This window comes from Dromiciops gliroides, chromosome 1 (assembly GCF_019393635.1).
Source record: "Dromiciops gliroides isolate mDroGli1 chromosome 1, mDroGli1.pri, whole genome shotgun sequence".
In the NCBI taxonomy this organism is placed as follows: domain Eukaryota; kingdom Metazoa; phylum Chordata; class Mammalia; order Microbiotheria; family Microbiotheriidae; genus Dromiciops; species Dromiciops gliroides.
The window spans coordinates 631,662,003-631,679,358 of record NC_057861.1 but is presented as its reverse complement, the minus strand read 5'-3'; the positions used below and the strand labels follow the sequence as shown (position 1 = coordinate 631,679,358).

Here is a 17,356-nt window from a genome sequence, read left to right as displayed (position 1 = left end):
AAACAGACAGACAAACAAACAAACAAATAAAAAAGCCTGCTGAGGCTAAATCATGGTCCAGGGATAGGCTTATTCCATGAATGATGCAGAGTACTAAGCAATCAATCAAACAATACAAATTTTATTAAGCATTTCCTACATACCAGCTTTGGGACACAAAGAAAAAGCTAGAAATGTTCTCTGCCCTCAAAGAAATGGAGATACAACATATAAAAATTAGAATGCGTTAGGTAACTTTGAGATGATAGCACTAAAATTTAGGGGTGGGGGAGAATGAAGAAAGACCTCTTAGAGGATGTGGTGCTATGTCTTTTTTTTTTTTTTCTGAGCAATGAGGGTTAAGTGACTTGCCCAGGGTCACACAGTAAGTGTCAACTGTCTGAGACCAGATCTGAACTCAGGTCTTCTTGAATCCAGGGCTGGTACTTTATCCACTGTAGAACCTAGCTGCCCCCATGGTGCTGTATCTTAAAGGAAGTTGGAAATTCTGAAAGGTTGAGATTGTGAGGGAAAGCATGCTGGGGATGGAAGCCAGTCAATACAAGGGTACGGAGAAAGGAAATGGAGTATAATATTCAGGGAACCACTTTGTCAGCTGAGTGGAGAATGGAATGGAATGGGTAAGAAAAGAGGCAGAAAAGGCTATTACAATAATTCAGGTGAGGAGGGTCTGAATTAGGGCCTGGGAGACAGGAAGACATGAGTTCAAATTTTACCTCAGATATTTATTAGCTGTGTAACTGGTGAAGTCATTTAACCTTTGTTTGCCTCAGTTTCTTCAACTGTATGTAGTGAATGTAGGGTGGTGAAGGCCCACTTATGTCAAAGACTTGTCCTTGTGTGTGACTTGAAGGGAAGCAGAATAGACATCTCTAGCCTCTTTCCCCCTACTCTTCTCAAAGGGAGACTTTTATTCCTGACAGGAGAGGAAGCAGGAGGTTGGGGGTAGAGGCCACCACTCTGATCTCAGAGAGAGTGGATACTGGGCTAGAAGTTTGTCTTACCTGCTTCCTATTTTTCATCTAGGAGATATGATTGGGTACCATCTAACTTTTTTTGGGGGGGGGGCAATGGGGGTTAAGTGACTTGCCCGAGGTCATATAGCTAGTAAGTGTCAAGTGTCTGAGGCTGGATTTGAACTCAGGTCTTCCTGAATCCAGGGCTGGTGCTTTATCCACTGCGCCATCTAGCTGCCCCCAGTACCATCTAACTTTTGATTACTGTCATTTTGGGGCAAGGTGGCCCCAAGCTCCATTTCCAAGGTTTGACCCCTTTCCTACATAATACCAGTTCCACAATGAACATACATAGAGAATAGCAAGGAAGCCCATTTGTCCAAATCATAGCAAAACAGAAATCAGAGAATGTGTACATTGGACAATACGTATCAGACAATACAGAATGAAGGAGCTCTCCCATTGGGATCAAGATAACCAGAGTGTCCCAGATCTCACCCAAGGGGAAACTCCTCAAAATATTTATAGAAAGGTGGAAATAGAAACATGACACCAGCTCATCCCATATCTTTCCAGAGCCTTTTCCTTCAGCAACCTGAAGTGGGGTTGGCCTCTTCCATCTCTCTCAAAGCTGGAAGCTGAATCCACTGAAGACCCAATCAGAAGATCTCCAAAGAGGGACTTACTGAAAACTGATACTCTCACCTCTCTCCAACTCTTCCCAACCTCTCAAGCAGGGCAGGGCATTCATCTCTACCCTTAAGAGAATCCCATTCCAATGGGCTTTGGGACAGGGGTTACATGTAAAATGGGGATAATAATAGTCCCTACCCCTTCTGGTTGCTGTAAGGATAAAATAATATTGATAAAGAGCTTAGCCCAGGGGGCAGCTAGGTGGCACAGTGGATAAAACACCAGCCATGGATTCAGGAGAACCTGAGTTCAAATCTGGCTTCAGACACTTGACACCAGCTGTGTGACCCTGAGCAAGTCACTTAACCGTCATTCCCCAGCAAAGGGAAAAAATACTTTCTTTTTTTGTTTTGTTTTGTTCGTTTTTGCAGGGCAATGAGGGTTAAGTGACCTGCCCAGGGTCACACAGCTAGTAAATGTCAAGTGTCTGAGGTCATATTTGAACTCAGGTCCTCCTGAATCCAGGGCTGGTGCTTTATCCACTATGCCACCTAGCTGCCTGGGGAAGTTGTTTTTAACCTCTCAGGGCTTCGTTTCCTCAGATGTAAACTAAGGGATTTGAACTAGATGATTTCTAAAACCGAGTTCAGCTCTAGAGCCTATTAATAGCCTTGGGGCGGTGTTGCCAAGGCTGGTCAGGTGGGGTGCCCCTGGAAGAAATCTGCCTGGCAGGGCCAGCAGTGCAGGTGGTTGAGCCAGAAAGCAGAGGCCAGAGGAAGAGGGGGAATCCCTAGATCTTCCACTGTCTCCCTCAAGCCCCATCCCCAAAGCCTCACGCTGCTGCCCCTCCTGCCTTGGCCTGTGCCTCGAAGACTGGTGCTCTGGCCTGCTGCCTCTAACCCACCCACCCCCAGCCCAGGCCATGCCCCTGAAGTGGGTGCTTTGCCCCTGGCCTGCCCTTCTGTCCATCATGGGTGAAATGAATTCATCGAGAATAGAGCATAGAGCCAGGAGCTAAATTTGTGCCTGGGTCTGATCTGGGGCATTTGAAGCCGTCAGCAGTCAGTCGGGGAGGTGCCCTTCTGCCCAGCAAGAACAGGCGAGGCGGCCATGGTCAGTCTGAGCTTAGGCTGGGGGTGGGGGGGGATGGTGGGGGTGGACAGTGACAAAGCAGGTCCCCTCCCCAAAAGGACCTTGTGGAGTCTTCCCATCCTCCTCCTTGGCTTCCTTGGGGGTCCTTTGCCTGGTTATCTCAGGCAAAGACTGGGATCCAGGAGGCTAGAATCTGGGGGGGGGGTCTTCGTGGGTGTTTCACTGCCTACGACAGGGAGGACAGGGGCAGTCTGGGTGGGACTGAGGCCCTAAATGAAAATTTCTAGTCTGCATAGCAGCTAGGTGTGCATATGTGTGGAAGTTACCAATGCTTATTTAATTCAACAAGCCTTACATTAAGTGCCTACTCTCTTCAATGCCCTCTACTAAAAATGTCCTCCTCAGAAACCTTGCTTTAGCATGTAGAACACCCTGAGTTTGAGCATAAATTTGGAGGAAAGATTATAAAGTTGGAAAGACTTTAGTGGATGGACCTGGCAATTCAAAAAAGCTAATCGTCTGGTTGGTCACAAGGTAGTGGAGGGTTCAGCCATCCCACTCCCAAAGGCTGTTTATTGTCAAAGGATAGCCTTAGTCTGGGGTTGTGGAGGGGGTATCAACATGGAGGACTTTATAGATCCTGAGAGACTGACGTTTGTGCAAGGCCCTGTTTGAGATAAAGCTAAAACAAGACCATTCTTGCCTTCATGGAGTTTACAGCCTAGCAGTTACACATAGGTGTAGATGGGAATATCTATCCAGGGTCTCCATGTCAGAGAAATAACCAGAAATGTTGCCTTAGCTATCCATGTATCATCTATATCAAATTGCTTGCCTCCTCACAGAGGGGAGAGGAGAGGGAGGAAGGGAGATAATTTGGAACTCAAAATGTAGTTGAGGAAAAAAAAGAAAAAATTAACTGTTTTTAAAAAAAGGAAAAATAAGAAACATTGCCATAGGATTGGGGTAGTGGTGGTACAGAGAGCAGGAGTCCACTTCGTTTGAGTGCAATCATGCTGTGATTGGGGGTGATCAGTCTGTCAGAAAGTCTGACTAGGGGCAGCTAGGTGGCGTAGTGGATAAAGCACCGGCCCTGGATTCAGGAGGACCTGAGTTCAAACCCTACCTCAGACACTTAACACTTACTAGCTGTGTGACCCTGGGCAAGTCACTTAACCCCAATTGCCTCACACAAAAAAAAAAAAGAAGAAGAAAGAAAGTCTGGCTGGGGCCTAGTGGCTTCCTATTAGAAGAATGGCAGCCTTGAGAGGTGCCATCCAGGAGCCTGGAAGGGAGGGCAGTTGCACTGTGTTGTGAAGGGCTGGTGGGAATCTGATTGAAGATGTAGCTGGAAGGAGGATGTTGATAGGGAGAAGTCTCTACCCCACCCCATTTCAGTGTCCTGGGGAAAAGCTCCAGTCACCCCATTGTAGTTATGCCTCTGCTCTATGTGAAAACCTTATCCCAGTAAGAACCCCCTTATTAAATATATTGTTTCATTGTGTGTATATGTAGACCTGTATGTGTACCTGTATGTATGTATACATGCATACATGCATGCATGTACCAACATGTTTGTATCCATGTCTCTGTGCCTGTGTATAAATGTGTGTGCATGTTGGTAGGTGTATCTGTGACCGTCTCTCTGAATTGTAGGTCTCATTTCTTTGTAGTCACTCAGCTGGCACATAGTAAGTGCTTAATAAATACATGTTGAGGGGGCAGCTAGATGGCGCAGTGGATAGAGCACCGGCCCTGGATTCAGGAGTACCTGAGTTCAAATCCGGCCTCAGACACTTAACACTTATACTAGCTGTGTGACCCTGGGCAAGTCACTTAACCCCAATTGCCTTACTCAAAACAAAAAAAAAACAAAAAACAACAAAAATAAATAAATACGTGTTGATTGGCCAACTGGTCAAAGAACTTAATAGGACTATATGTTGTTGAACCAGAAAAGACAATCTAGTTCAATTCTCTCATCTGACATATGAGAAAACTAAGTCATAGAAAGATGTCACTTGTCCAAGTTTAGCTTCTGACTAAGTTTAATCTCTTTCTACTCTTATCTTACTGCCTCTGTGTGGGTAGGTATCTATGTAAGTATGTGAGTGGGTGAGTGGGTCTCTGTGCATATGTTCTTGCCTTTGGGTGCAGTTGTGTCTGTGGGGCTGACAGATTCTGTTTTCAAAGACTTTCATTTTAATCTCAACCCTCATTGTCTGAAATACACCTGGAAAAGGATGTGAGGGATTGTAAAGCTCTGGAGACTCCAAAACACACGTAGGCTAGACACAACTGGTCCGTGCCCCGGCCCCTAACCTTTAAAATCTCCCTTTCCCTTCTGGCTGAAGAATCCTTGGGCCATGCTACCCTGTCCCCCTTTCCCTGCCAAAGGATCCAGTTGTGTCTTGCTCACTCAGTTGTGCCGTACATTCAGAAAGAGAGGGGATGAGAGAGGGGGGTAGAGAAAGAGGGCGAAAGAGAGAGGAAGTGAAACTTCCTTTCACTGAGGCCCCACAATGACCCCTTTGCCCACTTCATTGACCTTCCAGTCGCATAGGAAGTTTTCAGCCCCTCGGCATGGCCACCTGGGCTTCCTGCCCCAAAAGAGGAGTCGGAGGCACCGAGGGAAGGTGAAGACCTGGCCCCGAGATGACCCCAGTAAACCTGTACATCTCACAGCCTTCCTGGGCTACAAAGCTGGCATGACCCACACGCTGCGTGAAGTCCACCGTCCTGGCCTCAGTGAGTGAATAATGGGTTTTTGGATAGAGGAGCAAGGGATCATTACTCAACTGGGATATAGTCAATCTTTTGTAGTAGAGATATAACATAGAATTATATTCTGCCTGGGGGCAGAAACAGCTGGGTGACTGGGAGGGACAGACTGAGACTAATCTTATTGCAGGTATAGTAACACTGGGAAACATCCCCTAGAGTACAGTTTTCACCCATTATAGGCACTTCAGGAGTAGAAGGTAGGCTCAGGGAGAGAGATACTATGACAATGAAACACCAAGGGATGGGGCCAAGGGATGATACACTACAGTATCAGTGACCAGCAAAAGACTGAACAAGACACAAGAATGGAGGTCAATGAAGGGAGAAATATGCCCTCATACCCAGCCTGAATATTGGCACCCTAGGGCAAACAAAGCACTATTCATTGAAGGCTAGTTATGGCTTTGTCTTTCAGATCCAGAATCTGAACCAATGCCTTTTTTTTTTTTTGGTTGGGCAATGAGGGTTAAGTGACTTGCCCAAGGCCACACAGCTAGGAAGTATTATGTATCTGAGGCCAGATTTGAACTCAGGTCCTCCTGACTCCAGGGCTGGTGCTCTATCCACTGTGCCACCTAGCTGCCCTACCAATGACTTTTTAATGCATTATGATCTGTAAATAATGCATTTACTATTTCTGCTTTTTACATTTGTTTACAATATGATTAATTTTTTAAAAGTGCCATGTCACTCTGAGAAATACTTATATTCTTTTTCAGTCCCATTTAGAAGACACCATAAGTCTTTTAGCTCTAGTTTCCCTAGAAATTTGTTCAGTTCAATATCAGACTCAGAATCTGAAAAGTAGAATGATCCTCATTTTTCTTCTATCTGATATAACCTACCACTTGGTGTAGAAATCACCTCTATAGCATCCCTGACAAATGGTTATCTAGCCTCTGTTTGAAAATTTTCAGTGATTGGGAGCTAACTACTTATTGAAGAAGTCCATTTCACTTGTTAGGGATTTCTTTTTCATACTGAGTTGAAACCTGTATCCCTGTAATTTAAAAAAAAAAATTACCCCTATAATTTTTACCCACTAGTCTTAGTTGTATCTTCTAGGGTTAAACAGAGTAAGTCTAACCCATCTTTCCATTGAGTGATAGTCCTATAGATATACAAATAGCTTAAGGATCTTCTAGTAAGGCCCACATTTTACAGATGATGAATACATTTTGGGTCCAGAAATCCCCTTTATCCCCAATGCTATATACCTCTTACCTACTCACAGTGACCCTCTGGAGCTATGGTTACAGGCTCTCACTCAGGTCACCTGACTTTCCCTGGGTACCTCTTCCCCAGAGGTGTCGAAAAGGGAGGAAGTGGAGGCTGTAACCATTGTGGAAACCCCACCCGTGATTGTGGTAGGAATTGTAGGCTATGTGGCCACCCCTCGGGGTCTTCGGAGCTTCAAGACCATCTTTGCAGAGCATCTTAGTGATGAATGCCGGCGCCGCTTCTACAAGAACTGGTGAGTGGGACTACTAAAGCCAGAGTGACCAGGGGACCAATGTGCTCATATGATTGAGTGATCTTGGGGTAGATTAACCCTGGGGAAGGGGGGCAAGGAGTGAATCATGGCTGGAGTGACCAGTGAGATCAGAGTGGGTCCTGAAGCTGGAGTTCCCTCAAAGGCCAGAGTGACCATGGGAACTAATGACCATGGACAGAATCCATATGTGACATCAGGTAGGGTGGCCACAGTCCAGAATGACTACTGAGCCCAGTTGACCATGGGGACTAGTGACCATAGGAACTGGAGTGACCAGCAGGCAAGATGGATATAGTCCTGAATGACCACTGGGCCCCAGTTGACCATGGAAACTAAAGTGACCACTGAATGGGATTCATGGGGTGAGTGGGACCCTCCCTATCCTTAGGTACAAGAGCAAGAAGAAGGCATTCACAAAGGCCTGCCAGAAATGGCGAGATGAAGATGGGAAGAAGCGGTTGCAGAAAGATTTCGCATCCATGAAGAAGTATTGCAAGGTCATCCGTGTCATTGTCCACACCCAGGTCAGTCTGGCTGCAGCTCTGGAAGACTCCCATTCTGGGCAGGTGTTGATCCACATGGGGCCCTTCTGAGCTCAGCACTTGTTTCAAATGTCAGACTAAAAATAGCCTGTGAGTGAGTCCCAGCTCAAGGGAGGAGTTTGCCAAGTTGTTCAGTTCTGTGGGTTAATATGAGGAATAAATTTTGTCTTGGGGTTATGATTCTTGGGCCCTAGGACAAATCCTTTCCATAGCTTTTTGCTTCGTTTCCACATTTCTAAAACAGATACACAATTCCTTGAAAGGAAAGAAGGAAGTGGAGTTTAGAGGTCAAGTGACAATGTTTATAAAGCTTAGGAAAGGAGAGTGGAAACGGAAGTAACACAAGATCATCCACACTGAGTGGGGGTGGTCGGGACAGTTGGAAAAATCTAAAAAGTCATTCTGACTTTGAATATGCATGGTATAACTTTTAACATTTTTATTTTTAACATTCTTTTCTTTTTAAACTTTGAGTTCCAGATTCTTTTCTTCCCTCCCACCCCTCCCCCACTCACTGAGAAGGAACACAATATGGTGTCAATTATACTTGTGAAATCATGCAAAACATTTCCTTATTAGCCATGTCTCAAAAAAAACCACCTTAAAGAAAGCAAAAAAATTATATTTCAGAGTTCATCATTTGTTTCTTTGGAGGTAGATAGCATTTTTTCATCATGAGTCTACTGTCTTGGATCAGTGTATTGATCTAAAGAGCCAAGTCCTTCACAGTGGATCATCATTACAACATTGTTGTTAACGCTGCACAATGAATGATCTCTAGGTTCTTCGCACTTCACTTTGCATCAGTTCATATAGGTCTTGCCATGTTTTTTCTGAAACTACCTCCCTCATAATTTCTCTATCATAACATGATATAACTTTAAAAATAAATGCCAAGGGGCAGCTAGGTGGCACAGTGGATAGAGCACGGCCCTGGAGTCAGGAGTACCTGAGTTCAAATCCGGCCTCAGACACTTGACACTTACTAGCTGTGTGACACTGGGCAAGTCACTTAACCCCAATTGCCTCACTTAAAAAAACCCAAAACATTAAAAATAAATGCCAGGCATACTTTCTAAATTCTGTTGGTCTTAGGTTGAGGCTAAAATAAAATTGCCTCAGGGCAGCCAGGTAGTGGAGTGGATAGAGCACCGGCCCTGGATTCGGGAGGAACTGAGTTCAAATCTGGCATCAGACACTTGACACTTACTAGCTGTGTGACCTTGGGCAAGTCACTTAACCCCAATTGCCTCACACACACAAAAAATTGCCTCTTCTGAGGAGTCCAGACTGATAGCTACTGAGGGGTGTGATGCCATGACAGAACAAATCAGTTTGGAATTGGCTCTGACTGCTTTTTCTGGAAAGTTGCCTATAAATTGGATACTACAATCTTAAATCTTCCCATTAACAGGATCCTTCTGTAAAGTGAAGTATCCTTCTCTAAAGCTAATAACCACCTTCTAAAGTATGCCAGGGGCAAATCCAACAGTTCCTATGGGGATGGAAGGGATTGTGCTTACAATGTCCAGTGTGTAAGGTGCCCTTGGATGATAGAGAACAGGAGGTGCCTTCCTGCATGATCAGGCTGGCACCATCAGTATCTATCTGGAACAGATGAAGCTGCTGCCATTCCGGCAGAAGAAGGCTCACATCATGGAGATCCAGTTGAATGGTGGTACCATTGCTGAGAAGGTAGAATGGGCTCGAGCGAGGCTGGAGAAGCAGGTGTCTGTGCATACAGTCTTCAGCCAAAGTGAGGTGATCGATGTGATTGCGGTCACAAAAGGCCACGGCATGAAAGGTGATGTCTCAACTGTTGGTTTGAGGGGAAATGAGGTTGATGAAGAGTGAAAGAGACAGGAAGGGCTTCTGAGAGGAGGTCAGTCTTGTAATAAATCAGCACTTTTTGAGCCTCTCTGTCTTCTTAACTTGAAGTTGTTAAAGTAGGGACAGGAGAGCCAGATCCCGGCTACATGGGAGCTCACAGGGTTAGCAGGAGAACAAAGAGAAGGAGGAGGCTCAGACTTTGTCCTAAGGGACCTGAAATAGGAGACAAAGTTCATACAATAAAAACAGAACAAAGCAGGGAGGGTTGGATTGTGTGGCTAAAATGGGACATCGCTGGAAACTGAAGTGGTTAGGGAAGACTTCTTGGGTCCCCCCACCTGTGCCGACCCTTGAGGAACAACTTATCTCCTTTGAGGTCAGTGGGTATTGTGATATGTCCTCTGACCCTGTCTGTGGCCCTGGCCCACTAGGAGCTCCTAAAAAAGACCTGTTCCTTCTCTTACTCTTTCCAGGGGTCACCAGCCGTTGGCACGCCAAGAAACTCCCTCGAAAAACACACAAGGGACTGCGTAAGGTGGCCTGTATTGGGGCCTGGCACCCTGCAAGGGTGGGCTACTCCATTGCTCGAGCTGGCCAGAAAGGTTACCATCACCGGACAGAGCTCAACAAGAAGGTGCCCACAGCTTCTAGTCATTCCCTCACCCTTCCGCACACACTCGTTCATTTATTCATTCACCTACTCGTGTATTCAATGAGTCACCCATTCATTCATTCTTTCACTTATATGTTGATGTACTTACACATTAATTCATTCACATACTCATTCACTGACAGTTATTCAGGCATTTATTATTTTGTGATTTTTAGCTCAAATTGGTACTAAATGGGTTTATAATACCTACTTACACAATATCCAGTCTCAGAGAGAATGAGTCCAAGATGGAGCAAGGAAAAACTGGAATGGAGCTCCTTATTTAGCAGGGAATACCCTGAAAGGGAGCTGATAATCCGCCTCTAAGCAGTGATTGTGCATATTTGTGGCCTCAGTATTCCTAGCTTCTAAAGAGCAAGTGGCAGGGCAAAGCCCACTGATTAACTTCTGAGGGGGCCTGACTACCTCACCCTCATATCCAGATCTACCGAATTGGCCACGGGATCCATGTGAAGGATGGGAAAGTGGTTAAGAACAACGCATCCACCAGCTATGACGTGACAGACAAATCCATCACACCCCTGGTGAGTGGCCGACTGGGTAGAGGGCCCCCCGAATCCTGAGATAACCACTGGAGCAATGCAGACCAATTCATGTATTAACTGAGAGCTTTTGTCTCTGTCTTGGCACTGATCACTGACCAGTGTTGGAATCTTTGGCTCTCTGATCCTTCGGCCATAGGTATTTGGGCTGTTTGAAAGGCCTACTTAGCTCAGGCCCAGCCTTTGTGCCCTGTTCCCCAAGTCTCCGTGGCCTCTGTATTGCAGGGGGTCTAGGGAGGGTAGGAAACAGGAAGATGAACAGCTGTGACCTCCCCTCCCCTGGAACTGGACACTTTCCCCTTATTTCTGGCTCTGATCCTGGTGCCCAACCTGTCCTAGGGTGGCTTCCCACACTATGGTGAAGTGAATAATGATTTTGTGATGCTGAAGGGTTGCATTGCTGGGACGAAGAAGCGTGTCATCACTCTCCGAAAGGTCAGGAAAGCAAGAACGGCCACGTTGGGGCAGGGAGGGACTGCATGAGCTGATCCTGTTGATCTTTATGAGAACCTCACGTACCTAGTTTTGCACTTTTGTATTTGGCTTCTGTGCTTACAAGAACACACAGGAAGAGAAGACCAGGACCTGCCCTCTGGTCCCCACAGTTGGGAGGCAGAGGAGAAGCAGACCCAGACCTTAACCTCGTAGTTGGGGTTTGGAGTGGATAGGGGTGAGGTGGGCCCAGAGACAGTGGTAACAGGATGAGAAAGGAGAGGGCTTTAGGGATTCAGAGCTGGGAGATGAGTGAGCACTTAGAATGGTCAGGGAAGATTTCTTGGAGGAGGTGGTCCTTGATTGGTAAATACATTTAGGAGGAGGGAAGAGAAATTCTAAATCCACTATTAAAGACAGGGCCTGGGCTGGGAGGGGCATGGAGAATAGGGGAGGGGCCCAGGGACAATTTCTCATATCATGGATCAGAGTTCAGAGTTAGGCCTTGGGGGTTGTGATCCTGACCTTCCTTAGGCTCTGGTTTGAGCCCGTGTACCTCCCACCCCCATCTCCTGTAGTCCCTCCTGGTACACCGAAGCCGGCGGGCTCTGGAAAATATTGAGCTAAAATTCATTGATACCACCTCAAAGTTTGGACATGGAAGATTCCAGACAGCCCAGGAGAAAAGAGCCTTCATGGTAAGCTATATCTCAGGCCTTGACCCTTCTTGTAATAGATCCCTAACTTCCCCTTGGCCTGAAAGTTCTCCCTAGCCCCTTCTAAGGACGGGACCCCTTTCAGTTTCTGAATTCTCCCAGAATTAGCTTCTGACCAAAAGCCAGGGAGATTAGTCATTAGTTAAAGCAAGTGAAATAAAGGGAGGGTAGAGCCCAGTGGAAAAAGGGTCTGGCCTCTCCCATAAACTCAGATACTTGTTTGGATGTCCCAGCCTTATACAATGAAAGAGAAGCTGTTAGCCCAGCCCTGGGGGAAGAGGGGAGACAGGAGAGGGGCCTGAGCCTAGGTACTTTCCCTGGGAACTCATAGCCTGGGATCTTCAATTCAGAGGGCCCCAAAGAGCCCTCTAAATCTGGAATGGATGAGTGAATGCATGATGAAGCAGGCAATGAGTGAATGAATCAATGAATAAGTGAGTGAAGTCAACTGAATGAATGATGAGGGCCATATAATAAGCCTCCTATATGCCTGAGTATATCACATTCATGTGCATATGCAAGACGTGTGGGAAGACCAGATGACACTGAGAATACCAATCTCAATCAATCTCTCTCTCTCTCTCTCTCTCTCTCTCTCTCTCTCTCTCTCTCTCTCTCTCTCCCTCCCCCCTCCCTCCCCCCTCCCCTCTCTCTTTCCCTCTCTCTCTCCCACTCCTTCTCTCTCTCCCTCCTCCTCCTTCTCTTCATTCTCCTTTCCTCCTACCCCAGGGTCCCCAGAAGAAACACCTTGAGAAGGAGAAGACAGAAACAGCAGCAAGTGACCTATGAGACAGAAGAAGCCAGGCATCCAGACTAGACCCTTGGCCTAATGGTTCCTTCCCTATCAGGGAGAGCCTCTCATAAATAAAGGAGACTATTAGGAGAAATTAAATAATATGTATTTTTTTTGTATAGCACCCACCTTCTGCCCTTTACTTGTGTGCCTGCTGAACACTACCCCAGGTTCAAAGTAAGTTATGGAAATGTATTAGGATCCATTCAAAACTGTAGTTTGCAAACTCTCACTAATGTATTTCTTTTACCAATCATCCAAAAGACAATTGCTAGGATATTGAAGTTAACTATCATAGTGTAGGGGCCAAATTTAATACGGGGAAAGTTAATTGGGTGGCTCACCATAATATTGGGGGTTCAGAAAATGAGGGACCTCTACGTTCTAAGTTTCCTCCTTTCCAAAATGCCTTTTTTAGTTATTTCTCCCAGGCTAATAAGAAAGGAGATTAACAGCCTCTCTTTCACAAATAAATCAGGTTTTATTAATGAGAATAAAATATATAACAAAGGTGAAGTTAATAAAGCCAGAGACAAGGGAATGGGGAAGAGAGAAATGGATAAGCTCCCTGGCTCTAACAAAGACTGACTCAATCCCCAAACTTGCTTCCAGCTCAGCTAATTCGAAGAGCTGGCCTCGTTTCTATTAACTCACCACCCGGGGTCTGTAGTTTCTATGGGAGTCAGCTGTTCAGCCCCTCTCCAGTCCACTCTGGGAAGCTCACCAACAGGAAAAAGAACTCCTCTCAGCCAGTGTTCCCTTTTTCTACTTTTTCTCTCCCTCCCCCAAAAGGGAGGTCCTTCAAGTTGCATGGCTTAGAGTGGTCCCCCCTGCTGATGTCACAGCATACATCACTCAGGGAAGGCCAGGTGTAGCCTATTTCTAATCACCCCAAGTGGGTACTCAGCTGGTTTCTCAAACAATACTAAATCAATCAGGTGGGATCCCTGGGCATCTGCCAAATTCCATTATTTTATCACAATAGGAAGATTATTAGCAAGAAAGCTATCCCCCATAAACATAATTTTATACCCTTCCAAAGGTGGTAGGGCAGTGGGTAGAGTGCTGGGCCTGTAGTCAGGAAGACCTAAGTTCAAATCCAGCCTTAGACACTTTCTTTCTTTTTTTTTTTTAGTGAGGCAATTGGGGTTAAGTGACTTGCCCAGGGTCACACAGCTAGGAAGTGTTAAGTGTCTGAGGCCGGATTTGAACTCAGGTACTCCTGACTCCAGGGCCGGTGCTCTATCCACTGAGCCATCTAGCTGCCCCCAGCCTTAGACACTTACTAGCTGTGTGACCCTGGGTAAGTCACTTAACTTCTGTCTGCTTCAGTTTCTTCAACTGTAAAATGGGGATAATAATAGTACCTACCTCTCAGGGTTGTTATGAGGATCAAATGAAATAATATTTATTCCCCCCCCCCCAAAAAAAAAGCATTTAGAACAGTTCCTGGCAGATGCTATATACTTATTTCCTTTCCCTTTCCCCTGGGGGAAGAGACACTGTGGTAAAATATGAAAGTTTTTAACAGTCGGTTAGGATAACTGAAAGACGCCAGTTTTTCAAGGACCACCCTTTTGGGGAGGAGATGAACAGTCCGCCTGTTGCGCATGTCAGACTGCCTGCCGGGTACAGTCCGCCTGCTGCGCATGTCAGACTGCCTTCCGGGTACAGTCCGCCTGCTGCGCATGTCAGACTGCCTGCCGGGTTTTTTTGACTTCCGGGGTGGAGAGAACGGGAGTAGGCTTTTTGCCGGCTTGGCGGGACTCCTGGCGGCGCGGCACAGACGGTCTGACTCACTCCAAAGGTGGCCTAAATCGGTTTGGTGAGTTTTTATAAGGAATATAGACTAAGCCTAGATTTAAGACGATTTGTACTGTATTTCTATTTTCCTATCCTTCTAATCAACAACACCTTATATACAATAAAGGCTCTATCTAGAAAACCAGAAGCTTCTTCCATTTACTAGTCTGGGAGATAAATTAAGGGAAGGGTTAAGTAGGGGAGATTTATGATCTAATATCCAATTTTAAATCTCACAGTTTGGTGACCCCGAAGGGACCTTAAGGACCCTCCCACCCTCCCTAGTTTGGCCATAAGCCGGCTAATTCGGTGGATTTTCCAAATACACCCCCCCCCCACGGACTTTCCCTTTGTCTAATCTCCCTTAAAGACTTTAAGCCTCTAAAAGTCTTGCTTTAAACAGAAAAGCCAGCCCAGTTTAAAGGGCAAGATGCTCGAATATTCTACTATCCCTTTGATTTTTCTCATCGGAATGTATTGGGACAGCATAACATCCCGACTTAGAGGAATAGTTTACTCAATGGTCCTTCATAACATTATTGGTTTTTTCCTCATTCAGGCAGCAAAAAGTTTTTTGTATAATAGTATACGTGAGAATCTTTGGGAAAATACGTTTAATATAAGTAGAAATTTTATGCCTGCAATTGAAATACCTTTTAATACCACATCCATAGTTCATACGACTAAGGATTTTATTTTTTTTTGTTTTTTTTTTGTTGTTTTTGTTATTATCATTGCTTTTGTTATTATCATTGTTATGATATGGGGGAAACTCTCACATATGGAGAGAGACCTCAAAATGGCTGTTTCTACTAGAGATGATCCAAGTTCAGAATCAGATCAGCAGAAACTACTCCCTCTGCAGGAAGCTATAGAACATAGTAAGAAGGGAGTGCCAATTCAAGTCAGAAAATATAGCCCCTTTAGACCAAGTGACTTGAGCGCATGGAAATCTTTCATCCCTAGTTTTGAGAAAAATCCAAACACTGTAATTTCACAGTTAAGGACTATATTTAATGCATATCAACCCAGTTGGGCTGATGTTACTTGCCTTTTGGAAACTTTACTGTCCCCAACTGAGATTACAGATATTATCTCAGCAGGAAATGCCCTTGTTGCGAAAGGTAAGGCCGATGTGGAATGGCCTCTAAAGGATCCAGAGTGGAATTATAATGATGATAGGGATTTCCAAAGATTAAAAGATGCTAGAGAAACACTTCTGAAGGGAATGGAATCTTGCTCTAGAAAACCGGAAAACTGGCAGAAATTTTTAAGCCTACCTCAGGAGGCTAATGAAAGACCAAACAGATTTTATGATAGACTTTGTGAGGCCGCTAGACAGTACACCAGATTGGATCCAGTAGATTTAAGAGATTCCTATATCGTTCTCAACACATTTGTTTATAATTCACTGCCAGAAATCCGCAGATATTTTCTGACACAATGTCCACAGTGGAAAAATATGACTATAGATAAGCTTAAGGAAGTTGCCACCTCTGTCTTTGAGTCAAATGAGGAGAATAAGCCTAAACAGAGTATTCTGGCACCAGTGCTTTCTGGTCAGGCATCTAAAGGTCAGCACAAAACCCCTAAGTATGATGACTATAGGGCAGAGGCTCTCCTTCACCAGCAAAAGAGATTGGAATGCTATAGCAAGGCAAAAGAAGCTTATCGTACGGGGAAAAAAAATGTTGCCACATTTTATGCACAGCAGGGTAGTCTCCACGAGGAGAAGATGAGAGAAGCCAACCATCTTGCTGCTGTGCAGATATTTGAGAAAGTCAATGCTTCCCTACTACCAAAGAATGTTTTAGACCTCCATGGACTCCACGTAGATGAAGCCATAAATAATTTAATAACTATATTGCAACAAAAAACTGAAGAGCATAAGCAGAATGGTGGTAAACCATATCTCTCTGTGATTACGGGAAGAGGAAAGCATAGTCCGGGAGGAGTCGCTAGAATCAAACCAGCAGTCATTAAATACCTCACAAGCCACAACTTCAGGTTCTCTGAAATTAAACCAGGGTGCTTGAAAGTTATACTGAAAAAAAACTAGTACTTTTGTTGGGAACAATGCAATTGTAGCCTTTGCAAAATATAACCAACTGAATGTAATCATTCATCAGTTGAATAACCCCCTATGGCAAAATCAGTGGCACAGACAAAACTGATGCTAGAGAACTCCACATTTTCTACCATAAAGAACATTATGACAGCATTAGAAAGATCAATGACAATTCAGAAACCCCTGCCACTTTGGCATGCAGAGAATTGGGGAACCAGTTAAAACAATGTGGCATACCCCAAACTCTAGCAGCTTAAATACCTTAAAATTTAACAAGCATTTCCTTCCACAGGCAAAAGCACTGAAGCACATGGCCTAGTTTTCTGGCCCACCTCAATTTCTCCCACCCTTTTCCCTACCCTATACCTATTTTTTTTTTTAATCCTTTTTGTTTTTTGTTTTGTTTTGACTTTTGAAAGGCACTGAAAAGACCTGGAATTCACCACACCTTTAAATTCTTTAGGAGCACAAAAGGGTGCTTAGCGAATCTTTTGCCTTTTATTTTTGGTTTTTGGTTTTGCTTTGTTTTTTTTTTTTACTTTTGTTTCTTTTGCTTTTCTTTAAAAACCCGATTTTGTAAACTAAGTGACTTTTCAAAGGCATTTTAAGTATATGCTATTGAATATTGAATCTTGCTTATTGAAGTCTTACTTCTTTTTGATGAATTAATCACCACTTTAAGTATCTGCTACTGTTATACTAGAGAATTCATGTATAAGATGATGTGGTCTACTTGCTAAAAGAAGATTATGTAACAATGTCTAATATAATCAGCTATTTACATTCGTTTATTATTTATATGTCATTATACTCTGGGTATGGTTTGGAATTATTGTATATATCACTAATATATTCTCAGTTATGCAGCATAGCACACATTTTTACCATCATATTGTCTTTGGTGAAATTAATGAGATTTCAGAAATATGGAAACTTATCATTTCAGAGACTAACTTGCTGTGAACTCTGATGCAGGCCCTGGAGAGAATATATGTGC

General features: G+C 44.5%; 1 protein-coding gene across 1 annotated transcript; it reads left to right on the top strand.

The window, feature by feature from the left end:
* Positions 1-2,533: 2,533 nt before the first annotated feature.
* RPL3L (ribosomal protein L3 like) lies at positions 2,534-12,600 on the top strand. Its single transcript, XM_043976093.1, has 10 exons — positions 2,534-2,702; positions 5,237-5,429; positions 6,771-6,939; positions 7,349-7,484; positions 9,120-9,306; positions 9,806-9,966; positions 10,428-10,529; positions 10,887-10,982; positions 11,558-11,677; positions 12,425-12,600. The coding sequence occupies exons 1-10, from the start codon at positions 2,700-2,702 to the stop codon at positions 12,482-12,484; spliced, it is 1,227 nt and encodes a 408-aa protein (XP_043832028.1). The 5' UTR covers positions 2,534-2,699; the 3' UTR covers positions 12,485-12,600.
* Positions 12,601-17,356: the final 4,756 nt, after the last annotated feature.

Coding starts and splice junctions, on each gene's coding strand:
- RPL3L (XM_043976093.1), top strand. Junction 9,967..10,427: donor GGACAGAGCTCAACAAGAAG/GTGCCCACAGCT, acceptor CCTCATATCCAG/ATCTACCGAATTGGCCACGG. Junction 10,983..11,557: donor GTGTCATCACTCTCCGAAAG/GTCAGGAAAGCA, acceptor CATCTCCTGTAG/TCCCTCCTGGTACACCGAAG.